The sequence below is a fragment of the Eucyclogobius newberryi genome, unplaced genomic scaffold (assembly GCF_026437365.1).
Source record: "Eucyclogobius newberryi isolate DKJ021-1_F unplaced genomic scaffold, fEucNew1.0.hap1 SCAF_11, whole genome shotgun sequence".
In the NCBI taxonomy this organism is placed as follows: domain Eukaryota; kingdom Metazoa; phylum Chordata; class Actinopteri; order Gobiiformes; family Gobiidae; genus Eucyclogobius; species Eucyclogobius newberryi.
Genome location: NW_027315735.1, coordinates 25,436,908 through 25,463,801, shown reverse-complemented (window position 1 = coordinate 25,463,801; position 26,894 = coordinate 25,436,908). Strand labels below are relative to the sequence as shown.

The window sequence follows — 26,894 nt, the reverse complement described above, 5'->3', positions numbered from 1 at the left end:
TCAGTCTAGGAGATTTCGTTTGCAATCATTTGTAATTTGGGAAAAGTACAGCAGATTCTGGAAAAGATGACACCCTATTCAGATGTTGATTTCTTTTTTGTCCTGGAATGATTCAGTTCAATTCAATTTAATAAAAACAGAGCATTTAGTCCAAAGGGAATATGTAATTTGTTATGTCACATATTATTTTCATGTTCTTGACCTGAAACTGGAGCAGATTGCAGGGCCAAAATGTTTTGTCAGAACAAATTAAGATAAGATAAGATATTCCTTTATTGTCCCACATGGGGAAATTTCATTGGTGCAACGCAGGTAGATACAGAGGTAGATACAGAAGAAAAGAACAGATCACTTATAGGAAGTCTGAAAAACACTTTCAGTAGAAGATCTCCTATAAACAAAAACTCCCATAGACAAATAAATAAATACATAAATACCATTGCATGTGATCACGACAGTAATTGCACATGAATATGTGTCACGACAGCACATAGATTGCACATGAATTTCACAGTAATTGCACATGAATCACAACAGTAATTGCACATATGACGGAATTGCACATGGTTAAGTCAGTATGGTGTGTAAAATAATGATTAGAAGACATTTGAGAAATTAATTTGGATTCCATTCATTAAAAAACAAATCAAGTACATATGTTAATTTAACACATGTATTTTCTCTCTTTAGAGTTTTTCTCAGAGCCATCAACATTTATGCCGACACCATGAACCAGAAGTTCCTGAATGATAATAACTTTGAAGTGCAGGTCAGTCCGCCGTAATTTCTCCCACGTGTTTCCAGTCTGGATCTATCTCTTCACTTGAGCTCCTGTCTCACTTTTGCTCCCTGTCTAGCTCTGGAATAACTACTTCCACTTGGCCGTGGCATTTATTACCCAGGAGTCATTGCAGCTTCAGCACTTCTCTCCCACCAAGAGGCACAAGATACTGGCAAGGTGAGATTCAAAATCCTATATAATTTGCTTATTGACCAGCACTTTTCACCTTGTTCTACTGAAGCGCTCAGTGATTGATGATTTATTTTGGGATGTGCATTAGCTACACGCCCACTGCCGCTGGATTACTTTAGTGTTATCTCTCCCATCGGGCCTCACAATGGATATAAGCTATCGATTAAACACATCTCCTCACTGCATTACATTTTCTGTCTTTCAGATATGGAGATATGAGACTACTGATTGGCTTTGCAATCCGAGACATATGGTACAAACTAGGTATGAAATTTCGACATTTATGATTTATGATTCATGCAGGCTGTTCATTCAAATCAACAGTACATTTTATGCAATAAAAGAAAGCAGTTCTTAAAATCCCAATACATTCCTTTGTAGCCAATAAACTTTATGAAAATAAATAATGTTTATTAGTTTTTCTTTTTTTCATTTTACATGTTTTTACTACACTAGAAAACATAGAAAAACATGTGTTTGGTTCTGGTTTGAGCCCAGTTTAGTCCTGCTGCAGACCTTGCTCTGGTCGAGGTTTAGTTTTGATGGCATTTGTGCAAGTATGCAAAGTCAAAATGACAATAGTATAATGTAATATTCCAATATTTATGCACACATTGTATGATTGTTCTAATTGATTGACTGAGTCTTCTGAAAATCTTGACATATACAGTAACTACAAAAATTACTACAACTACATTTTATTGATAGATTCATCTAGATGTTTTGGTCTTAAGTGCAGTATATATTGGCCGGCACTACGTATGATTTGCACATATGTCATTTATTTTCCGCTTTTTTTAGGCAATCATAAGATCTGCTTCATCCCTGACATGGTCGGTCCAATCCTGGAGATGACGCTGATCCCAGAGGAAGAGCTGAGAAGAGCCACAATCCCCATCTTCTTTGACATGATCACCTGCGATCATGAGCATTCAGGACACTTCAACAAGGTGGGACCACACACGCAAAACATATGCACAAAACATTCAGCAATTTACACTGCGATTGTACAGAAAATTCACTTCAATTTATTTTTTTAACGCCAAAAATCACAACAGTAGTCGCCTTGAGGGGTGACAGTGAAAAACAGATGAAGCAATGTTCACAGTCCAGATGGAGTAGGGACTGTTTCTCCAGGGAGTTGAGGATCTTCTGGGTTCACAGGTCATCGGTGTGCCTGTCCCACTCCCCACGGGGAAGTGGCAGAAGAAGAAGAAAAGGTTGAGATTGCAAGTGAAATAAAATATTAAATATTGTTGGATAGAAAAAGTAATGCCTGTATCTACACATGACGCTACACTAGGGGCAGTTACACATCCCATAACCAGGGTTTCAGTGCTATATCTTACATTGTGAGATCAGACATGTTTTTGCAGTATAAATTTTTACTCTGTGTGTTTGCTCCCCTTTTCCCTTGTGTCTTTATTTATATATCCCATCAGTTTGAGAATGAGATCATACAGAAACTGGATTATGAGGTGGAAGGAGGCGGTGGAGATGAACGCTACATGCAACTGCTGGAAACTATGTAAGTTAACAATAACAGCTCATTTTTTTCCTATTATATATTTGACACTTTCATTTTTTATTCATGGGGTGTCAGTGTTATGGGAAATGCAATGGGATTTAAATTCTAACAAAAACATTGCATGCAATTAACCTTGATTCTTGTGTCCATCAGCCTGCTCGACTGCGCAGCAGAAAAACACACGCTTCAGCCCCAAGTGGAGCACTTTGTTGCATTGGTCAAAGGACTCCTCATCCGTCTTCTGGACTACCGCACTGTGATGAGCGATGACAGCCGTAACAACCGCATGAGCTGCACTGTCAATCTCCTGGTACGTCCCGCCATCTTGAAAAAAAACACATAACAATGAACTGGCTGAAATGTCCTTGGCTCAGGCTGAGAGTCAAGTAGATTATGGATCTCTCAGGGGTAACTGTGCAGTGACGTTTCAGTTAGAAATGTGACAGAGGTAGAAATCCTACTCTACTATGAAACTGTTCTTTAAATAGCTTTTCTGTAATTCACCATTTGAATTCACCAGTCCTTTAGATAGAGGTAGAAATCCTACTCTATCTAAAGGACTGGTGAATTCAAATGGTGAATTACAGAAAAGCTATTTAAAGAACAGTTTCATGATAGATAGATTAAAGGCCCACTTTGGTGGAGGGTCCGTCACCTGCTTGTCTTCATGGAAATGTTATTACTTTGCCTAAAACTTTCCACTGTATGACGCACATTTTTCAACTCTGCACTGATTTCCTTGGCATCATACTTACTTTACCTTTGTGAAAGAGTTCTCCTTCAGGCTTCTGACTTCCATATTCAGAATGACCCTCGTTATTAATGGATGATTTGGATGCACCAAAGCAGCTGATTGAAGAGTTTATTATGCAGCGATCACTCGGATCACCGTCTTTCATGTCAACTCCTTTGTATTCCTTCTTCTCATTTAATTTCTCCGATGACTAATCCATTTGAAAACAGAGAGCTGGTCTCTTGTTTTTCTTTCTTACTTTGCAGCCGTTTGCATCAGCTCCTGTCTGTTCCACACGCCTCCTTCATGTGATCTCCTAAGGCTCACCCACAATGCCTTTAGGTTGAGAGATGAATCCTTTTGCCAGTTGTGTATATTTAACCTCAACTTAAGCTATTCTTGTCTGATTATCTACTGTTGGACTGCTACTGCAATTACTTCTGTCATTACTATACTAATACTTAATACAGTCACTTCATGTGCAGTATGTGTTTTTTCTCTGAATGTTTTGATGCACCACAGGATCAATTATAACAATGGAAAGCTTTTAATATCTTTTACGTTCTCACCAGCCCCTGGGTTATAAGGTTCTGGTACATACAATGGTCAACGTGTTTCGTTTGTTGCCTGTGGCTGTTATGCATTTCTTATTATCTTTCTTTTGTTTGGCCGGCTGAAAATAAAGTCTCCTCCAGGCAGGAAAGCTCTAACACTCTCTCTTTTCCCATGCAACCTCTGAACTATGAGGAAATGCACACAGGCAAATATAAGATGTACCATTTGCTTTGCTTCCCCACACAGTGATTTACAACTCATTTGAGTTATTCATATAATGGTTCAAATTTAAGAACACAATCCTTTGAAGTGTGTGATACTCTTTGTCTGTTAAAATCGTATATACATTTTAAATGTAGTCTTAATGCATACAGCCCATAAAACTTCTCATCAAAGAAACTTGCAAAAACTTCAGACTAAGCATGTTTTCAATATGTACTGGGCAATTTTCAACACTTAGTTCTTAATTTAGTTCAAATATATATTCTAACAATATTTCAGCCCTGTCCACTTCTACTATTTTAACTTAACCTTGCCAGCAAAATTAATTTTTAACTCAAGAGTTCACAAACTCTTGAGAATCCATCTTATTTGGCTCCTGCTGATTTGCAGTCCGCATCAGTGGTGTAACGGGCCAATCACATGGCATTTAGGGCCTGTAGGCAGGACTGGAACCAATCACAGAGCAGTATTGTGGTTTGGGCAGAAATAAAAACAAGCCAAACCAAAACAAACGGCGCCGACGACCCTACGACCCTACGACTATTTTGTTTTCAAAAACGTTCACACATTGGCACTTTGTTCATTAGTTGTTGCTGTTCTGACAATTCGCCCAATCAGCGTGAAGTATTTTTTTGGCAAGTCTGTCCGGATTGATTCTTGTGAAGAACTCAATTCAGACTGAGACACAGATCAATCTGACCGTTCATTTTAGCTGCGAGTCTCATTCCATCTGAGGAAATGCATCCCTGAAAATCTCAATATTTGTCATTGATATAAGTGAGCAGGAAGTTCTGTTCTTAATGCATTTGAATTTAAAAATAAAATAAAAAAGTAAGCGTTTATTATTAGTTATTTCATATACATTTTAATATAAAATAAATAAGATGGATAAAGGCTAAATCTGCATTTGTAGCAGCTCTCATGAAGGGAAAGCTCAAGGAAAGAAGATTACTAGTATAATTGGTCATATTGAGTGCATGCTATATTAATATATTATAGTCTGCCTGAAAATATAATGGCATTTGATAGTTCATTTTCAAAGGATAATTTTTGCCTGTGCTTTCTTTAAAAAATATCTCCGCTCAAAATAGCATCTGCATCCACAGAAGTGATAATAGGTATCTGATACTGAATATTGTATTGAACAGTGGGGTACTTTAATGTTTACTTATTTTCCAAAGACACTGTGAAGTTGGATTTTCTTCACGGCTTTCAATGATCCGTCAAAGCAACTGCGGCGCTGCCCCACTGAGCCAAAACATCTGACATTCAATTGGACGGGCGCCCTCGCTGGGAAAACACGTAACTGCTGTTTGAATGCACTGATTCAAGCAATTATGGATCTGACCTTTGCATAAACAAACCATGATATTGCGTGAAATATCTGCATACAATATCAAACTGTTAGTATTCTCAAAAGAGACTCACTGTAGATGTAGATTTTGCAGTTCAGCAATAAAAGCTTCACTTAAAAATAATAAAAACACCCGAAAAAAAGCATAAAATCTCAACTTGAGACTTGAGCCAAGACTGTAACAAATTGTTAGTTTTGTAGATAAAAAGAAGTTGGAAGCAAAAGCACGTAAAGAAGAAGACTCACAGTACCAAAGTTTAGTTTAGTTACATCTTTATTTGAAGGGACAATGTACAGAGACATTAAACTTGTAAAAAACAAAGACGCACCAGATTGTAGCTGAGTAGATAATTTCCTGTTTGTGTACTTTGGTTTATTGCAGACTTGTGTTGTGGGAGATGGGGAGCCGTACTTTGAATTTCTTGGCAGTGAACTGCAATATTGTATTCCAGTTTATTTGTGCTGCAAACTGTAAAGTTTTACTATTAGACATTTATTACTCCTGCACACTCAAGAAATTTTTGCTTCTGGGATATTACATAGGGATGAACAGTATAACATCCTACGCTCACATCCATATCAGTTAAATGTAACAGATCGGACCATTTGTTTTTTCCCCTGTATTTTGATCTGTTTCTATTGTAAATAGTTGAGCTATGAATCTGGCTGTATACATCTGTGAAACAAACTACACTGAAACTCAGCGCATGGAAAATGGGAGCATTGTTCCCATTGTGTATATCGTTATTTATTTTTTTATCAAAGTTAATTTGTGAGCTTCACTAAAACTTTACTTCAATTTGTGGGCCGTGTTGATTTCTAAAATATTGATATTGAAATTAATGGTTGCAAGACAGTTTGATACTATGATGAAGAAAACCATCTCTATTAAATGGCCCGTTTAGCCACTCAAACACATGAACTAATTTACTTTGTTTCTTTTCATCCCACAGAATTTTTACAAGGATATCAACCGTGAGGGGATGTACATCAGGTATATTACCACTGACCTTTACCTGCTACTACTTTGATAGACTTCTCTATATGCATATATGCAGTAATGTGTGAGTACCAGACGTGTATTTCTTTGTGTGCCCACGCTTCATAATCTGACAAGGGATTATACTAGTCTCACTGAATTAATGTCAAAATCCCAAGGATCAGCCCGTGGTCAGACTGGGGGGAGAGCAGGGGAAAGCCGAGGTGAGGGAGAGAGAGGCCGAGTGACATTCGGTTTGAAGTAAGAGAGAGAGAGAGAGAGAGAGAGAGAGAGAGAGAGAGAGAGTAGATACTGGGAAGTCTTCTGATCCACTGTTTGTACTGGACACAATTAAGAGAACGTAAGTGTGTGAGGAAAGTCAATGATAACTTTAGAATGGCACAGTTTAATTCATCAATCCAGTATGCAAAGTTTAAACAAACAGACTGCATTTCTACTTTGATTAAAACTAAACCCAATCCTCAATTTGAACTCTCAAGAATGCTTTTCTCAAATTGTTACCAACAACTTTTAGATTTGCATAGACAAATCTATAATAACTGTTCCAAATTAAATGTACTACAAGCACCTAATATTCTGACCACAACATACACAGCAGCACACTTTAATTAACATTATTCCAATAGATTACCTTAACTCTGAACGGTACGCCACGGATCAGCATTAAATAATTCAATGAAAAAAGGTGACATCATATATTTAGGGTCATTTTTCTGGTGTTGACAGCAATTTACCTGTGATAAGAACGTATTGTCATTGCTGTGCGATTGTGCCACTGGGAATGAAAGAACAGCAGTAAAGCTTTTGTTTTTGTTATTTTGAGCACCTGGATTATCATAACTAGCAGAGGCAAAAAAAACTGTCCCCGGGCAAAGTATCATAATGTGGCTGTGGATGTGCGCTGTAGGGGAGACGAGGAATACACAGGAACAGATAAAACGCGATAATGCTGAGAAAGTGAGAAACATAAACCTCTATCTCAGACAATGGAACAATCGATCTATGAATGGATCTATAGCAAAAACTCGCAAGACAGTTCATTAAGGACATTCGGGACCTATTGTTTCCGTTGTATCATCAAACCTGGCCCTGTGGCTATTTAGCTCTGCATCTTGACAGAGAGGCCAGCTAAATGTGTGTAGCTATTAATGTTTAGTCCTCTTTGCTGTTTTTGACCTTGTGAGGCTGATGAAGTATTGTTAAGCATGTGGCATTGTGTTCAGACCTATCCATCAAGGGCACGCGCTGTCTAGATTACATAACAGAAAGTAAAACCCAAATCTCATACAAATATTTGCGGATATGTAAATGTGGCTGTCTGCAGAAATCCTGAATGGCTTCCCAACAGTGGCCTCTAGTGGACATGTGTTTATGTTGCGTATTAAATAGGTGGTCTTGGCGTGCTGTGTTCAGGTATCTCTACAAGCTGAGGGACCTTCACTTGGAGGGGGAAAACTACACAGAGGCAGCGTACACACTCCTGCTGCACACCCGGCTGCTCAAGGTACAACAGACAATATTAAAGCACTTGTCAATAGTTTGTCCTTTAGCTCATAAACAGTCACTGGCGTCCTCCAGCTCGCCCTTATGCTACATTTTGTTACATAATTGTGTATGTGAACTTGATTATATTTACAGATACTTTAATGGTTTTCATGCATTTCTATTTATTTCTGTTTATAGCACTTTAGTGTGAACTAAGCCAGAGAGCACCAAAGTGTCCTCTAATCTTCTCACTAAGCACAGCCATTAGGTGTACATAAAGGCCATAATGCCATTTGTAATGTCTTAATGCAGTATATTTTATGCAGAAAACAGCACATCACATTAAATGTATTGTGAAGTGCACAAAGCTTAGGCTAAACCAGACCAACTCATTGTTACTTCATTATTACATATAAATATGTTCTGCTTGACTCATTGAAGTTGAAGAATTTCTAATGATTTTACTTTTTTTTGTGTAAATTATTTAAATAGATTTAAAATGAACAATTAACTTGACGCCAACACCTAAAAATAGAATAATATTTTTTTTTAAATGTTTCAATCAACTAAATAATTAAAGCAGGCAATTAATTTACTATAATTAAAACTATTAAAAATTAAAACTAATTTACCTAATCAGTCAAGTGTGCATGAAAAAGATTGCACATCTATCAAAAAAATAAATTCAATAATACTGTAGGTAACATTGGTATGAGAAGAAGAACCCCCATATATATATATATATATATATATATATATATATATATATATATACATATATACATATATACATAATAATACTTAACAAAGAAGAGACTCTTTTCTTCAAAGTAACAAAAGTATAAATAAGAACTACGTTTGCCCTGCTTGTTCTTTTTCCAGTGGGCCGATGAAATGTGTAACCCTCAGTTTGAACTCCACGGCTCTCAGACACAGAGGCAGCTCAAAGAGACGCTCTACGACACCATCATCAACTACTTTGACAAGGGCAAGGTCAGACACGCTTTATAGTATTTATATGACAAAATGTAAGCTGTGCAGTTCTGTCTGGAAATAACTCCACACCACATGCTCTATATCTGGTGGGCACCAGCTCAGAGGGCAAGAAGAAAGAGGAAAAACATGTCCGAAATGCCCTCTCAGCCTGTGGTTACCCTGCTTGGGCTCTCAACAGAGTGAAGAGAACCAAGAAGCAGGACAAAAGGGAAACTGAACAGAGAAGGAAGGGTGTTTCTATCCCTTATGTGTCTGGCCTGTCGGAAAAACTGCAGAGAATTTTTAGACAACACGAAGTCCCTGTTTATTTTAAACCAGGAAACACTTTAAGACAAAAACTGGTTCACCCTAAGGACAAGTTGCCGACTCAAAAACAGAGCAATGTAGTTTATTTGATCCAATGCAGTGAAGAAAGCTGTAAAGAACGTTACATAGGAGAGACTAAACAGCCTCTACACAAGAGGCTCTATCAGCACAGAAGAAATACAAGTTCAGGACCTCAGAGTGCCGTGCATCTCCATCTTGAAGCCTCTAATCACTCGTTTGAAGACGGTGAGGTGAAGATTTTAAGCAGGGAAAAAAGATGGTTTGAAAGAGGAGTTAAGGAAGCTATTTTTGTTAAAAAAGAAAGACCTTCTTTAAACAGGAATGGAGGGCTAAGATTCAATCTTCCTGGTATCTATAATGGTATACTGAACCCCTGGAAAGGTAGAGGACCAGGACCAGGACATTTAGATGCTAATCAGGTACTCAGGGTGGTTGAGCCAGGGTCTCACAAAGACAAAGAGGATTCTAATAGCCCATTAAAATTCTGAATAGGCTAGCTCGGTAGATACAAGGGGGAGTTTCTGTTGAAACAAACAACTCTTTCTACTTCAGGAAGGCTCCGCCCAATGGGCTGGACTTACCACAGAAGAGTATAAATATCGGAGTTCCCGACCTAAATTCTGTTATTGACAATGACTCTTGGATGAGAGTCGAAACGTCTATTCTTTTCTAACTGAGTCCAGATGACTACAACTGAAGCTTTTTCTACTATAGATGGTTTAATGAAAGAACCTTCTCTTTAATTTCCCCTTGTTTGTCTGCAGATGTGGGAAGAGGCCATTACTCTGTGCAAAGAGCTGGCAGAGCAGTATGAAAATGAGCTGTTTGACTACGAGCTGCTCAGCAAGAGACTGGTAAACACACTATGTTTGTTTTTATAAAGCCCTATTGTGAATATACTGCTTTTCTGAGTTAGTTGTGCGTCTGTTTTTATTCTTTCAAACTGTTTCAATTGACCTCAAAAGCAACCTGTTCTGTTTTCTTTAGAAATAAAACAATATTGCCACCAAAAACAGAAATAGCACAAAAATAATGCTACGTTAGGCTGCCCCAAATAAATTGTCTGTTTGCTGTAACCCGACCCACCATTTTTCAAGTGGAGAGGTATTTTTTATTTTTTTTAAACTTTGAAGGCAAAAAAAAATATCCAAAATGAATTGTATGTTTGGTGTAGCCCTACCACATTTTTTCAAGTGGGTAGGTAAAGCATAAAAAATCCAAATTTGTATATAGAATTTAATGATAATTTGCCTATGAAATTAAGTTAATATTATCATTTATCAAAAGAGATGCTACCGTAAATGTACAAAACAAAAAAATGAATAAGTCCACCCAATACTACTCAACTATTTTTGTACAGGACAAATGATTTTATTTTTTGGCCATTTTCATGTCGTAGAATCGTCGACGTCTTGGTCATCAAATATGACAAATTCTGCATATTTCAGCCACTGTCAAATCCCGTTTTTTCTATTCTGCCAGTGACACGAAAAATAAAATAATTTGGCATAATTTTGACAAAATGCTGATATTTTTTTTCCAGTCGGCTATAATTTTGACGGCTCGGTCGGGTTACGGGAAACAGACATATTATTTTGCTCTGCCTTACTGTGATTCTTATTAATATTATATTTATATATAATTGAGCTGAGTTGTCTACTATTCATGGGTTTCATGTTTTAATGCTCCTACTTTTGAGGACTTTGTTTGGAATTGCTAATTGTTATGACCACGCTATTAATTTATCATTACTCTAAGACAGATGGATGGAAATTTTTGTACCATTTTCTGTTTCGGAAGCTTTTTTGTTTTGTTTTAATCTATCAGAAGCTGTGCTTGTGTAATCAAATGCTGAATCCATACTATTTCATAAATGATAGTCACTGTCCTGTGTCCTGTGTCCTGACACTGTACTTTTGTCCGCATCTCTCACCCGCAAAGGTCGCCCGATGTGCTGAGGGCAGCTTTGGCAGAGGCGCGCCATCAGGCTTTGTTCTTTTCAAAGCACGAGTACACACAGTAAAACACATCTCCATCTCTCCCCTTGTCTCTGCAGGAAAAACAAGCCAAGTTCTACGAGAATATTATGAAGATCCTTAGGCCGAAGCCCGACTACTTCGCTGTTGGTTTCTATGGACAAGGCTACCCTCCATTTCTTAGGGTTAGTAACTGAAGACGTGCCCCGTGCATCGCTTTGTCAACTAAAAGGAATCTAAAATCTCTCAAAATGATGAAGTATCTCTAGGATTTAACTGGACATACTCACTGGAGTTCATGCAAAAACAACTATGTGTACAAAAGGTACTAGTTAACTGCGTAATTGTATATAAAAGGAAATTAAACTCACCATTTGTTCCCTAAACACCAGGTCAGTCACTCCATGCATTCTCCTTATAATCTCAATTAGTCGACTAATACGAATGTTTATGAACTGATACATTGACTAAATGCCCTACAACTCAAATTCATAGCAATCTACAATATTGAATAGCATAGAAGCTGTAGAGGACAATGTGTTGAGTAGGTGTAGAAAATGTGTTGTGTAGCAATAGAAAGTGTTTGAAAGGAGCAGTGTTACCGGCAGAGCTGCTGAACAAAAGACAAGAAGCTTAAGTGAAGGTAACACGAAGGAAAACATGATGAGGCTGTGTCGAAATAGGAATGAGGATATCACAGGGGCGACTCCTGTAGTGTTGAAGGTCAAAGAGGGCAGACTGGATGGAAGGCTCTGGACACAGGAGGGAGAATGTAAAATGAAGCTAAGAAGGAGGTTAGAGGAATACTCAAGAGGATGAGGAAAAAGATGGCATGGAAAGTATTAACATGTGATTGATCCTTACTTGGTATAATCTGCTTTTCCAGCCAAGTATGTCACAAGCAATTATACGAATCTGAAATCAATCGGCGGGTACATTGGATGTGCATGGACAAGCTTAAGTCAATATAGGACATTCTATTATATTACATGGATTCTGTCAACATTTAGTAGTGTTTGGATCGATTTCAACACACTTAAGTCACATATTAATATTGACAACAGACTTTTGCCTGTGTTGACAATAGAACAAGGTGTTTATCCATCGGGGGAAGGAGTACGAGCACAGAGAGGACTTCCAGAACCATCTTATGTCCCAGTTCCCCAGCTCCGTGCGCCTAAACATCACCACCATGCCCGGGAACGACATCCAGGACTCTCCCCTGCAGTGTATCCTTAAAAGTATTGCTTATTTTTTCAATTGCCTTGTAAACTCATGCATAGCCATAACTGCAAGGCGGCAAAATGGTAAGCTGTGGCCTCAGAGAAAGACTGTTCTGGATTTAATTCCCACAACATATTCTCCAGTCGAAGTTCTTTCAAAAATAAATTTAAAATATAGCCGACGCTCCTGTCAGGCACTTCTGTCCGACATCTCGCCTCATAACTGGATTCTAGTCTGGAGGCGCTGTGGTTAAGTCAGAGAGCGTAGAATGACATTTTGGGGGGAAATTATTTCTTCAGTCAGCTGCTTGTCTCCATGGAGATGTTTTTGCTTTGGCTGGAATATTCCCCACTATGGCTTTAAACATATCCATCTCCATTTGGTACGAGATGTATAAAAATGTAGACAATATTGTGAATGTTGTTTTTTAACTATGTCAAATTTAAATATCGAGTAAATCGTTTGTAGTGACAAAAATGCAACAAAAAGACCTGATTAAGAATGAAAATGAAAAACGTGATGTTGTTAATTTATATTTCTGCACTTTTATGATTCAGTTTACAAGGATTTAAAGACATGTTTTATGATTTAATATCAGATGAACATCACTATTGGGATTATTTAAAAATATATAGAGATATTCATTTTTGTCACTCGCCCACCGCCTAATTCCATGGAGATAAATACTCGCCAAAGACACGTGTTAGATCTGTGGCTAGGCAAGCCCTCTCACAGTAAAAACACATGTTGTTCATACTAGTTTTGGCTGAGCAATAAACACCTTTGATTAAATAAACTGTAACGTCCGTCCTTCAGAAAAGTTACATAGTGCACATTTAAACCCTGTTGTTTTCTGTGTGTTTTCTGTCCATGTTGGCAGTTCTATTCCTGAGTGAACATATCCAGATATACAATGCTTCACTGTGCAGCCTGTGCTCGAGATCCCGCCTCGTCTGAAGAACAAACCAGTGCCCGACCAGATTATCAAGTCAGCTCCATTTGATCTAATCTGTATTTGTATTGACCACTATGTAGAAAATAATGTGTCTCTGATAGTGCCACATTTTCAATCTCGTCGTGACAAACGGTTTGATTTGTTTTCCCTGTTTGGTTTCTCCTCCCGCGCAGCTTCTACAAGTCCAACTACGTGCAGCGCTTTCACTACTCCCGGCCTGTGAGGAAAGGACCTGTGGATCCCAACAATGAGTTTGTTGTGTGTTTCCTCTGTGAACAAATCGATTTATTACCATCACAATGTACATTTTCTGTTGCATTCGCCCACATCGACACACAATACATTCTTACAACTTTGACAAACTGTGTGTGACATTGAAATTCACAACTAGTGCAGATGTTATTATCAAGCATGTGAAAGGCCGTGTCAACGTGTTTTGTGTCGTCTTTTGTGCAGTCCATGTGGATCGAGCGCACCACTTTCACCACAGTGTACAAGTTGCCCGGGATCCTGCGCTGGTTTGAAGCCTCTGACATTAAACATGTGAGTCTTGTTTGAAATCTGTGTTTGCTTTGAGCTATTGCCTCCCGTGCGTCAGGTTCCAATCCGTCATCGCCGATTCCAGACTCTTTTCATCAATTATTGACTTCAATTACGTCGTCACACATTGTTACCCGGACTGCCCTTTTGTTATGTATGTATTTATTTCGATCCAGACGACCTTGTCACCGCTGGAGAACGCCATTGAGACAATGGAGTCCACCAACGAGAAGATCCTGACCATGATTAACCAGTATCAGGCCGACTGGAGTCTACCCATCAACCCTCTGTCTATGCTGCTCAACGGCATTGTGGACCCAGCTGTCATGGGCGGCTTTGCCAAGTATGAAAAGGTGAGATAAGTATATATTGGACTAATCACAGATAAAAGTCTGTTTCTGTTTTCTTTTTTCTTTCTACAATTGCTCTCAGCACAGTTACTGAAACATGATATACTATAATGGGACGGCTCTTAACCTGCTACCATTCACCTATTTTCGCCCTGTGCACAATGGTTGGACATACCCAAATGGAAAAGAGGATCTTATGTTCCACATGCAAGTGTGATGCATCATTAGAAAGCTTAGTCCTTCCAGTTTCTGCAGATGTGCACATGAACACTGTCAGGACTTCAGAACTTACACTACAGAGGCCCAAACATAAACAAAACATCCTTTTTTAGTCTCGCCTGAATATTGTCAATTTGTACTGGTTCTGAGCATGACATACTTCATTGTGTGCATATGCTGTTCACTGTACATGATGTTTATCTTGTTGACAACAACTGTGTAAAGTTTCAGATCTCTAGGAACAGGCATTTTGGTGCTGTTGACCTTTTTGTATCAAAAAGTATATTCGGAACAAGTGATCCAAATATGTGCCAACTGTGCCAAACTGTTTTATTACAATTTTATCTCCTCTATGATCATAAAACATACATTTTGATGTTTTGTAGGCCACTAATAGCAATTATAACTGCTAAAAACAATATATGTGAAAATGTGTAAATATGAGTTTACCCATGAATTTCCCATATAGAGGTTAAAAAAAATAAAAATAAATTATAATATTTTTATTTTATTTTTGTATTGGTATAATAATACATATATCTAACAAAATGCACGTCCAAAAGGCTAATAAAATCAGAAAACGTTATGCGCAAAATCCTGCCGAGAAATCTGGCTCTTTACAGCCTTCCCTGATTCATTACGCACGAGAATACAGAAGATTCTGTGTCAATAAGGCCTTTGTCCCACCCCTCTTTCTAAAGCTAATCTTATTGGCTAGAATAATATGTCAATCAGAGTCTGCTACGTCATTCACATGCGGCGCTATTTAGATGTAAACAGACTAATCCATGTGCGTCGCAAGCGGCGCATTTTTTTTTGCGGAGGCTGTAGCAAACAAACCCGTGGACAGAAAAATTTGTGGATGGTCTCATTCTGTAGGTAATAGTCTGAAGAAAAGAAGGATACCCAACATTATTTTATAGGTCAAACAGGTCATTTGTTATGGACGGAGAAATGAGCCGGACAAGCGCATTCTCGTCCGGCGAGAAACGAAGAAAAGTTTGTTTACTTGACAATATCTCGAAACTTCAGGAAAAATACAAGTGGATATTGTTTTTCAATGATTCCTTACGGACAGACAGAGTACAAGGATGTACAGAATTAAAGCCGTTTCGTCCATCATAAACAGCAAACAGGTAGGACATGCGTTTGTAAAAGTTGAGACTTTCTCACAAACTATTGGCAATTGCTTCTTGGGGCATATTATTCAATGTAAATCAATGACATATTCGTTTTGTTGAGAAAATAAGCTTTAAAATGATGTATGGCTTGCTGGTATTGACCACGGAAATAAAAGTGATGATGTAAGAGAATATTTGAGATATAGAAAATGCTCGCCGGCGGACAGGTGGGTGGTAACATTGTCAACCAAAGATTTGCTATACTTCCCTGTAATTGTGTTAAATATCTACTTTATTATTATGTTATAACACTGTATTATGTTATAACACTGTTCCTTGATGCATAACATATCAGTAGATGTATTTTGCTTAATTCACACTTGTTTTATTGATTCTCTTAGATTATAAGACATGCAAATCCAAATGCTACAGCGTCCAAAATCCAGTTTGAAAGACAATAAAAAACATAAATGAAGAATGACATTTCCATATTAATTTCCTTCTGGTTTTAGGCCTTTTTCACTGACGAGTACACTCAGGAGCACCCAGAAGACCGAGACAAACTGATGCGCCTCAAGGACCTGATAGCATGGCAGGTGAGGAATTGTCTTGCACTTCAATATATGTATTATGAGTCTATCATCTTTTCATTCACTATGATCCTGTATTTTATTTCATATCCCATTACGGTCAGACCCCATTACTTGGAGCAGGACTGTCTCTCCATGGAAAGAGAGTGACCGATGACCTCCGACCTTTCCACGAGCGTATGGAAGAGTGCTTCAAACAGCTGAAAAAGAAAGTGGAGAAGGAGTACGGCGTGAGGGAACTGGTAAGACTTGGACAGAAGAAGTCACCAAGAGAAAAGGGTTACCGCACGATCTGAACATTCCATCTCAGAACTCCATTTGTTTACGGGATTTCTAAGTTTCAAATGAGCTCAGCCAGGTGAAGATCAAAGGAGCCACAAAAGCCCTTGAGAAAAAGCTGATTTGTGATTTGAACTCGTTGTTTAATTCAAATGCACCTCGACTGAACGGTGTGAGGCCTAATATGGCCATTAACTTGCAAATAGCGTTGCTCCTTCAGGACAGTTAGCGCTAATCATGTCCAGTCATGCTCATTTGGAAGAAACCATGTTGCTTGGAAAGTCAAATCCAGCTACACAGATTCCACTTGTTTTCTGCCTAAAGCGGTTTGTTTTTCCTGTTCAGCCTGACATGGATCAGAGAAAGTCCACTCGTCCTCGCTCCATGCTGCGATCTTACCGTCAGTCAATCATCTCCATCTCATCATTGCAAGGCTCTGAATGTAGCACGCCGACCAGGCTGCACGCCGACAGGTAAAGTTAAGATATGAAGCTGGTAAAAGTCACAAATAATGTCTAAATCACAGCTTTTTTTGTCTTTTTATGCTTTGGTTTTAAATGCCTTTTCTACATTTGGGAAGCAGAGATTTTTAAATGTACTCTATAGATAAAGAAACCTTGACCTTGACCTTGACCTGCAGTTTCAAGCCTCAACTGCAGTTAAAGGAGTTATGAGACATTTTCAACAACTTTTTGGCATCCATGTTTTCCACTAAACCTTAAAAATGTGCGTATGGAAAATAAGTAAGTTTAGTGGGACCTTATGTTGACAAAATGCTAATAGTGGCACAAATAAGACTTCAGCTGCTGGGGCAGTGGTCTGTGAGGCAGTTTTAGATTCCACTAATTGTTGCCACGAACATCGACAATCAATGGGCATTTGGTATCATTCAGAATAGGTAGTTGCTTGGTTCCACTTGCACTTACAATTGACTTTTGTTGCCAAGTAACTGAACAGTTGTTAGGTAAGTAGTGTAAATTGTCGCTACTGCCACTGATCTATCTACTGACCTTGGAGTAGCACAAGAAACCCTCAGACCCAGTTGGAGGTACACTCCGCTGCACTAAATGACAGAGATTTGTCCTGATTTACAGCCCAGCCTTAAGCCCCAAAAGTCGATATTTAACGCTGTCCATTGACTTTCCCCTTGTCCGCCGCGCAGGGATATACCACCCGAGTCGTCGGTGTGGTCGTCTACTCTGCCACGCTCCAGCGGCAGCCTGAGCGCAAACACAGGAGAGGAGGTGGTGGTTACTGTGGGCGACGCCGAGGTCAGACTGAGGAAGAGCAAAAAGAAGAAGAAACGGAGCAGCATGATCTTCATCACAGAGGAGAGGGAACGGACAAGCACGCTGGACAGCAAGCGGGTAGGACGCAAAGCACCTTATACATTAGAATGGAAGACGTACTGAACCGTGGAAGTTTATTTGTGCTGATATATACATTTAAGCTCAATATTATTCATGTGCTGGGCCCGGACTACGACCCAAAACACAAAGCCAAAGCGCAAAGTGAATCTGTGGAGAAAATTATTATAGACCACAGTTTCTAAGTTTCCCAGCCAGGGGTACGCGAGCACTTAGCAGGGTGTACTTGTAATGGTTTCAGACTTTAAAAGAATCTTATATTTAATCGTTTTTTCATTTGTAGTATAATGTTTCGGAGAATTTTGCACGCCAGTATAATTTAAACACAAAAATACACTACAGGTAATTAACAATATAGTACTGTGGTAGGAGATGTATTTGCTTAGAGGTGAACTCAAGACAAAAACATTTAGGAGCCACTGACCTAGAGACCTATGCAAAGGTAAAACTGTAATAATGAAATAGAATAATGAGCCTAAATTATTTAAAATTAGATATCCAAAATGCAACATAAATGTAAAAAAATAAAAATAAAATAAAGACTTTACCATTCAAAGAGGATAAAGGGTTGACCTAAATGTATGTGTGTGATCTTTGTCTCCCTCTAGCTGTCAAAGAAGCAGGAGTTCCGCAGTGACACTAACCTGTGTGAGCCGAATGAGGGCACCAGGTTAACCAACTCCAGATCACTACCCACCATCACAGGTGACACTGCACTTAATACTGATTATTACCCAATATATGGTCAAATATCCAAAGAAATATTATTACTTGGCGAACTTGTTGCAAGAGCTAACTATAACGTTTAATTGAAATAAGTAGTTTAATTTGTCCAGGAGAGTTCCATTGTAGAAAAATATTCAGTTGCAGTCATCTGGACCCTGATTTTGAAAATTAAGACGTTTTGAATATCATTAATCTCAATCTGTGGATCTAATCTGAGAATTTAGATATTTATCCTACTCTGAGCAGTGTAAGCCCTGCCCGCCGGGCGGAGCCTCCTGATAATCACTTGTTCTGTTTATCTATTTGTTTGCACTGTTTGAAGTTTTCCCTTAAACTAATCTTCTTTGTCACCTGAACAATGGGCCATAGAAATACTAGTGTTAGTTAGCAGTACTAGTGTTAGCTGGCTGCAGCTCCCTCATTACTGACGAGTACCTGTGGCCAGGGCTGGTCCCATCCCAGGGCTCTTGTCTCTTATAGTATAAAAATAAAAAACTACCGCACGTTTTTCACTGCTCAATGTATAATCTGTGCTGGTCCAAGTTTGAGAAGATAATACAATAAACAAAGCTTAAACCTTTAGTTATGCTTCCCACTCTGTCTATCATGGCGCACGATTTGAGTCTCACTTCCATATTATACAGTCACCTTGCTCACCTGCACTAATTCAAGGCCCTCTGCACTTATGTTCCTGGCCTCCTGCCACGTCGGCCCGTGCCAGCAGTGTCTGTATCGAGCGCCGTGTTAATAGACTTCCTCTGATAAGCGCTGCAGCAAACACACTGTACTGTCTTAGCCAACACGCACACGGGCCACAGGAAAACGCTGTCGTGGCAGAGTTGAGTGTCTCGCTCCCTCGCCGCCGTGCCCTAGGTTTTTTTGTAATTGGCTTGTCGCGGAGGCACATACATCTTTAAAATCCCCTGCGGTTGTTGCTTTCCGCGCAGGTCTTTCCTTGGCAGTGGTGGGGGGGTCGGAGGAGGCGGACACTCCCCGAGCGAGGCGGGACAGCAAGAGCGTGTCCGTGTGCGTGGCATCGGATCGAACCGCTGACAGACGATCAAAGGGTGTGATCAATCTGCTCTTCAAATCAAAGGTGAGACAGCGCTCGGTGTAACATGCTGTAAACACTTAGTGAGTCACAGGTCGGAGCGTGTGCATCACAACGTGCTTATTCTCCTCTTCTTTCTCACGGTTTACTCTTTGACCAGCTCCATGCGTTTGCTCTAGGGCTGCAACAACTAACTATTCAAATGTTTTAAACTGGTTTAGTATGACAAAGGCTCCAAAACATGCCACGTGCAAAGAGAAAAGGTTTTATGACTCAGACAGAGCAGTTATTGCATTAAAAACTGGGGAAATTTTGATGTTTTTGATGAAAATTCTCATTTGACTGTTAATAAAATCCACTAGCACAATGTCCTCACTCTTTTTCACTTTAGCTTTAACTAATTGAATAAAAATCTAATATTCACTCTTTTTAAACTCATTCTAAACAACAAATATAGTAATTGACAGAATGAACGGCCACATTAATCGATGAATTCCAATAATTGTTCGTTGCAGCCAATTTGTTGCATATATATGAAGTTGCAAGTTGTATTGTCTCTTACTATGATCTCATATCTAGGTCATGGACTTTAATAAAAATACATAAATATTTGAATTTTGTTGTAAAGTAAAATGTTCATTTTGTAGAGTAGATTCAGTATACATTGAGTAAATAATCAAAATGTAATGAGAGTAGATAAACAGTATTTTGTGTGTATTTTATCCATCTTTTCTTTCATTTGTAGTAAATAATGTTCTGCTTTTTGTTTGTTTACAGAGCTCCAAGTCTGAGGAGGTCAAGCACAGCGATCCAGCCAAAAAAAACAATGAACATTTCTGAAGTCAATCCTTTCTTTGACTCCACACTTTTCTACTGTTTTTTTTGTTTTTTAAAATACAAGTTTACATAAGCCACCAGCTGTTTTCATACTCCCTCTGCCTGTCACCAGCACTATTGCTCTGGTCCAATGTGAATGACGTTTTACTTATCAATGAGGGCTATTTTGGCAGTGTGACCTTTTCGCGTGGTAATTTAAATGATTTGCGGTGAAGCTAAATGCCATCTTACAGCTTTTCAATCAATGTTAGCCTCTGCCGCGGCGCGCACACAAACAGCCTTGTGCCTTATTAAAAAGTGTCTTGTGCCGTTTTTACTACTGTTTGAGTGTTAATGGGAAAATAGCAATTTGAGCGGGGAAAAGTTGGCTTGACCTCTCAAAAAAAGGGCAGCAAATCTCATAAACACGACCAGAAAGTCAGCAAAATTTCAAAGATGAATAAAGGCTGTTTCAAGTTGGCACACATCAGTAAATTAAAATATTGTGGAAATGAATATGTGCAATTAAAAAAGGAAAGATTGTAACCATGCAAAATTAGATCATTCTGGCAATTATTTATTAACTGAAATTGGTTGCCACTTCTTATAAAGGTTCTTTTTGTTTTGACAGTGGGGATTGAGCAGGGAAAGACATTCTGTGGGACTCAAACTCATGATGTCGAGTATGGCAACAGTTAAGCCCCTCCCCCTCAGTGTTTTAATTAACTGCTGTGCTGTTTTTATATGTGTCCACATTCTCCAGAATGATTCGTTAGCTTTGACGTTAAAAGGCACATACACAACTCATATATCCTCAGCTTTGTACTTGGTGGACAGTGACAATTCCACCTTGAATTGTATCTGTTCCTTTGTCCAACTCTTCTGCTGATACGCTTGTCAATTTAATGAAAAAAGGCAGGGAAGTGTAAATAAGGAAATAACCCTAGAGATCCCCATTGTCTGTGCGTTTCTGTGATTAAAAAGTTCGGTGGGTGGATTTCCATTCAGTTGGCAAGAGAGTCTGGTCTAAAGAAGCACTTCAATAAACTTGAAATAACGGAAAGGTCCATGTGCTACAAATGTTTTAATCAAAGTGAAAAACGGCACATTTCTCTGCCTCCTGGTGTGTAATAATCATGTTGTATGACTATCCTCTCTTTGGTCCAGACGTGGAACAATGTGCACTGGCTTCTGATCCCTGTGGCGGCATCATTCAATAAATATCTTTCAGTTGTTGTGATTGTAGATGGCAGAGAACGTAATAAGTTCACTTTTTTTTTACAGTACTTGAAGACGGAAGTTGAATAAATTGCACATTTTACCACGACTTGCCCTTGTGAGATGTATAACGTTCTAAGCTCTATAGACTCTCCTTTTTGCTGTCTTTTCAAAGTGCTCTTAATTGGTTTGAAGAACTAGCAGGATATGAGCTCACTTTCTCCATTGACTCCATTGACATTTAGATAATACATCGGGAGTGCTGGTTAAAACGAGATGAGGATTTCATTTGAACTGGAAAAAAAAATGTCAATCGAGAACTGTACAGCCTCAAGTGCTCTGAGTAAAGGTCTCCATGCCACAGAGAGGCATTCCAAATTGTACAGATTTGTGTCACATTAACCCAGCGCCTGGCCTGTCCTGACTCAGCGGGGTGCACACAGTAACTGGCTGCAGGCTAATTACAACAACGGAAAATGGACTCGTTTTATTAAACCACCATTATCATACCACGGTAACACTGACCTCCAGGTTTCTTCAGAGATAATTTAAAGTTCACCTGAAACTTTTATTTCCTGCAAATGGATACAATAGAAAGTAGATCCAATGCAGATAATGAATAGTTTCATGGAGTTTATTCATCTATATAATGTATTATTCATAAAAAGTGACATGGTTGTATTAAAAGTGATATTTTCCTATGCCTAATCCACCTGTTTGTTGATTTGAACAGTTAAAACATACGATTACTGTGATGGAATATACAAATACATATGCTTTCATTATTGGCAATATTTATTTTTCACTCTTGCTTATCTTAACTGACCTGTTTCTACACCTTTGATTCAGTGATTATGATATATTGCACATTTCATTGGTTCGGGCAAATGTTTATTAAATCTGACATGTTGCTAATCGTGTGCAGAAAGGACTTGGGTGATCACATGCCTCACAGGTTTTCTATTGTTTTCTCTAGTGAAGTGATCATTAAGCTCCTGAAATTAAATGACCAAATTCATTATATCCATCTCTATTATCAGAAATGATAATAAAAACACACTCAAAATGCATTATGGAAACTTCCAGTGGGTAAGTAAACTGAAAGAACAACCTGTGCATATAAAATGTCTCCTTTGATTCCCAGTGACTGTGGAAGAGTTAGAAGATTAAACTGTTCAATAGTTTTGCTTTGTTTTGCCCATAATATGCACTGAATGAAACCAAATCACATGGAATATTTTGTGTGTAATATTGCTATTATTCATTAAATGTTATTTTAGCCCATATTGACCCTGGACTTGTCGCTGCTGGAAGGAAAACAATGAGTTTACACACAAGCACAGAAGTTCTCATTACATTACAAAATATCAGTTTAAAATATAAGTTTAGGCCAACAGTGTAACGTGTGCAGTGTCTGGCAACATAGTTTGCAGTTCCTATCGTGTGCCACAAGGGGACAGTAGAGAACTACTACTACTGTGGTAAAAACCCTCAAGGAAACGGCTGCCTCTGTCCACAGGTAATGAATATCAAGTCATTCATTTGTAAAAGTCAGAAATGGCAAATAAATATAACGCCAGGTCAGTCACTTCTGGTCATTCTGTGCATTACGCCCTGATTCCACCTCAGTTTGTCATGTAAGGAACGATTCTCTCACGGGAACCACTCAGTCGACTCTCTGGTAGCACAATCTACCTCATGAACCACCCATTGTGAAGAAATATTTGAGAACTGTCGAGTGTTGAAAATGTGTCTGAAGATTCTCCCAAGGTCTTATTTTGTCCACAAGACCCTTTGGAGAATATTACTGTAGTGTTTCTAACCTAATCTGCGGCTGCGCATTTGGTGAATCCAGTTTGTACCAGATTCTGAAGATTGTCACAGTTTTGCATGTTTGTTGTATGTATTTTTTATTTCCTTTTGCAGTTCATTTTTGAAAACAAAGTGTATATTCATTTTCAGACAGGGTCCTGGTTTGGCCTCCAGAGGGCAGTGTTGCAATGCACCAGAAGAACTTAGAGTGTAGTGTAGTAAACCTAGAATGACAACAAACAACAATGCACATTCCATTTTTTACTCCATCTCCCATTCTTTTCTTGCCAAATTTCTTGTGCATCTCCGACACATTGTTGTTTACCTTAGGCTATGTCAGCTTTTAGTTCTGTTTTGAAAAACTTTTGAAAAAGTGAAATGCCACTATGAAGAGGCAGGGCATCTCATGCCGTTTTGGACAGGAAATCATTGCATCTGGTTCTATTGCTAAGCCGTGAACAAATGGTAAAATAATGATCTTTGTATATATTAATATTAAATACACTAGGAAAAAGCATAGTATGTCTTTAATCTGACATCTAAGCAGGACCTGTTATGTCTCCAGGAAAAAGCCATGTGTCTGAATAACTGCTGCAGCTTTAAATGTGATAAATGAAAGTATAGGATACCTTATATGTTAATATGCAGTCTCCGCTCATCACATTTTAATTTTTTTTTAGTTGGTAGTAGTATTTGTTTTTAAAATAATGCATTGTGTTGGTTTAAAAATGTATATAATACAATTTTGTGCATTATAAGTCATTTTTTAGCTGATGAGCCTTACATTCTGGGCATTGATAGGTAGAAAAATCCCACTGGCTTTAATTTAACACATGACTCTGGATGCGCTGAGTAATTTACTGTAAAACGTCCTATATTTGTAAAACTTCATTCATTTAAAACCTGTGACTTAGAACTGTTCAAAAGTGGAAATAAACAAGTCGTTAATAAAGTAAGTTGAGCAAAGCAAAGATCTAGCACTACTGAAGAATGAGAAAGTTCAAAGGTCACGGTCCAGGCCAATTCAGACATTTGCTTTTCCTTTGACAGAGACTACAAGCAGAAGCACCTCCTCGCTCTAATTGCACGGATCTCTGTGGCTGTGGCGGGCGTGAGTGAAACTAACTAGCATGACATTTGTGGGTTTCATCAGGACAAGGAGCGGCAGAACAGGATGAGCCACTGTGACAACTTTAATTGAACATCTAATTGGTGTCAGCCATACTGTAAGTTCACTTAGACTCAGATTGTGTATCGACCGATCGCCGCCAGAGACACAATGACTGATGGGAAATACTGAAGGGGAACGTCCAGTGAAACGGGTATTTATTCATATTCGTTCATTCATTCATGCAAGGTAATAAGGGCACGCAAAATAAAATATGTGTAAGAATAAAATAGTTTTAAATACAAAATATGTACAGCAAGATCAGAACTGGCAGTGCAATTAGATTTAACAGAGCTAAACTAAATGCAAAGCCATTTTCGTAATGGAAGTCAATAAAAGTGTCCAGATTTAAACCTTTGCTACCATGGCCTGCTCCTGGACAAATGAGGGATTTCATCGACTTAAAAATCAATGCAAAAAATGTCTATGTGCAATAAAAATAATGATTTGACCCGTAAAAAAAAATCACTGTGAAAATGTATGATGTACAGATATATTCAAGATGTGGGGTATTGCAAACGCTGTGCAGATGAATGCAGCCTGCTCATTTACACGTCACGCTTCTCCCGCTTTCAAGGTCACATACGGAGCTCGACCTTTGGTGGGCTCGTGGAAAATGGCAAATTGCTTGTCAGTCCGGCCAGGGACCCTCGATACACCGTGCATGGAGAGAAACCGTGTTAGAACAGCGACTTGCTTTGTACAAACTGCCCTTTAGACCTGCCCTGAGGCTGCTGTGATTATCTCTCAAACTTACCCCGCTCTGCAGCCTCACAGCAGCCTCAGTGCTTTCTATGGTAATGCACGACATCTTTGACCCACAGTCTGTAGTAGAACGCCTCCAGAACGCCTCCACCCTCCCTCCACAACATGAGATAGTGGTGTTTTTTGTGCGTGTGCTTGTTTGTTTTATGTTTATTTTTGTAAAACTGAGTCCAGATGACAACAACTGAACCTTTTTCTGCAATGGGACACTCCTGGACGAGGGATTACACCGACATGTTTGTTTTTGTAGTTTTATGTTTGAAAAAATAAAATGTTTAAAAAGAACAAACGTGTTAACCCCGCGCACCATCTTTGAAGGTTGCACATTAAAGTAATAAAGGCTTGTTAGTGGTGTCAGTGGTTTAGTGAAGTCTCCAGAGCACACAGACTGATGCTGCGCAGATCGATGCAGTAATGATCTGGAAATGGTCTGATTCCTACAGCTGTGAGAAGCGTGGCAGTGTACGGTGTTCAGACTGCCTGAATTAAATGGTTTTAAGTTGCTCGATAAATGTTGCCAAAAGGGAAAGCACTGCAGTTTATGAAATATTAAATCATTCACAGGAGTTGTAATACCGAGGCAGTTAATGGAAGGGTTCTTTGCTACAAGCTGAGAAAAATGATCCGTTGGGCAGTGCATAATACTAAATCAATATGCAAGTTTACCATATGATTCATACCGTAAGAACGAGGAAGCAAAGCCCTGATGGAAACTTTCTGTATGAATTAATTTGCGTTATAAGAGGTCTACAGCAGTCAATAAAAGCATGTGGAGCTCAGACTTAGGCAGAAGAACTTTGTGTTAAAAGTCTCTATTGTTTATGTTCACAAAGTGTATGTTGAAAGTCATTATTATTTAAGATAAGATAAGCCTTTATTTGTCCCACAATGGGGAAATTTCAATGTTGCAACACAAAGTAGGTACAGAAGTAAACATCAAAGAGCAGAGGACTTATAAAAAATCTTATGTAGAAAAACTCTTATAAAAAAAAAAAACCTGTATATTCTTAATTTAAAAAATAATAACAATAGTAACATGATTGACATTATGTCAAAGTGTTGCACATGAATATGACAGTATTGCACATGAATATGACAGTATTGCACATGAATATGACAGTATTGCACATGAATATGGCAGTATTGCGCATTAGTACAAAAATTAATAATTGAATCAAAACATATGAAACAACACATTTGATGGATTCATTGCCGAGCCCAAACATGAATATTTTGTTGTTTGTTTTGTCTGACCTTCATATAAAAAAATCCAAAAGATCTCGAAGTTGTTGTTGTTAACTTTTAACCGTGTTGCCGTAAAGCCACGAGCTGAAGTATTGTTCCTGTGTAAAAATAGCGCGCTCCAGCTGCAGTATTTGCCTCATTCTCCCGTGGCATGTTGTGAAAATAATCCTGTTTAGTCATTAATAGTTGGACTAATCCGCCGGGGGCCTGGACATGTCTGAGGAATCGCGGGTGTCTGTCAGTCCGTCCGACTCCTGATTAGGTTGCGGTCACATGGGGGCCCCTGTTGTCACGGTAAC

The 26,894-nt window shown here is 38.7% G+C and overlaps 1 protein-coding gene across 1 annotated transcript in view; it reads left to right on the top strand.

Moving 5' to 3' along the window:
- dock2-like (dedicator of cytokinesis protein 2) overlaps positions 1–20,440 on the top strand; it is a 92,773-nt gene extending 72,333 nt beyond the window's left edge. Inside the window, exons 29-51 of the mRNA XM_072439707.1 lie at positions 691–769; positions 858–958; positions 1,179–1,237; positions 1,775–1,923; positions 2,416–2,501; positions 2,655–2,811; positions 6,319–6,359; positions 7,779–7,869; positions 8,733–8,843; positions 9,938–10,027; positions 11,230–11,334; positions 12,237–12,378; positions 13,280–13,361; positions 13,502–13,586; positions 13,785–13,871; positions 14,045–14,221; positions 16,071–16,154; positions 16,253–16,390; positions 16,773–16,900; positions 17,590–17,794; positions 18,403–18,499; positions 19,468–19,616; positions 20,349–20,440. Of these exons, the coding sequence (XP_072295808.1) occupies positions 691–769; positions 858–958; positions 1,179–1,237; positions 1,775–1,923; positions 2,416–2,501; positions 2,655–2,811; positions 6,319–6,359; positions 7,779–7,869; positions 8,733–8,843; positions 9,938–10,027; positions 11,230–11,334; positions 12,237–12,378; positions 13,280–13,361; positions 13,502–13,586; positions 13,785–13,871; positions 14,045–14,221; positions 16,071–16,154; positions 16,253–16,390; positions 16,773–16,900; positions 17,590–17,794; positions 18,403–18,499; positions 19,468–19,616; positions 20,349–20,411 (2,506 nt within the window). The 3' untranslated portion in view covers positions 20,412–20,440. The remainder of the gene's footprint in view (positions 1–690; positions 770–857; positions 959–1,178; positions 1,238–1,774; positions 1,924–2,415; positions 2,502–2,654; positions 2,812–6,318; positions 6,360–7,778; positions 7,870–8,732; positions 8,844–9,937; positions 10,028–11,229; positions 11,335–12,236; positions 12,379–13,279; positions 13,362–13,501; positions 13,587–13,784; positions 13,872–14,044; positions 14,222–16,070; positions 16,155–16,252; positions 16,391–16,772; positions 16,901–17,589; positions 17,795–18,402; positions 18,500–19,467; positions 19,617–20,348) is intronic.
- Positions 20,441–26,894: the final 6,454 nt, after the last annotated feature.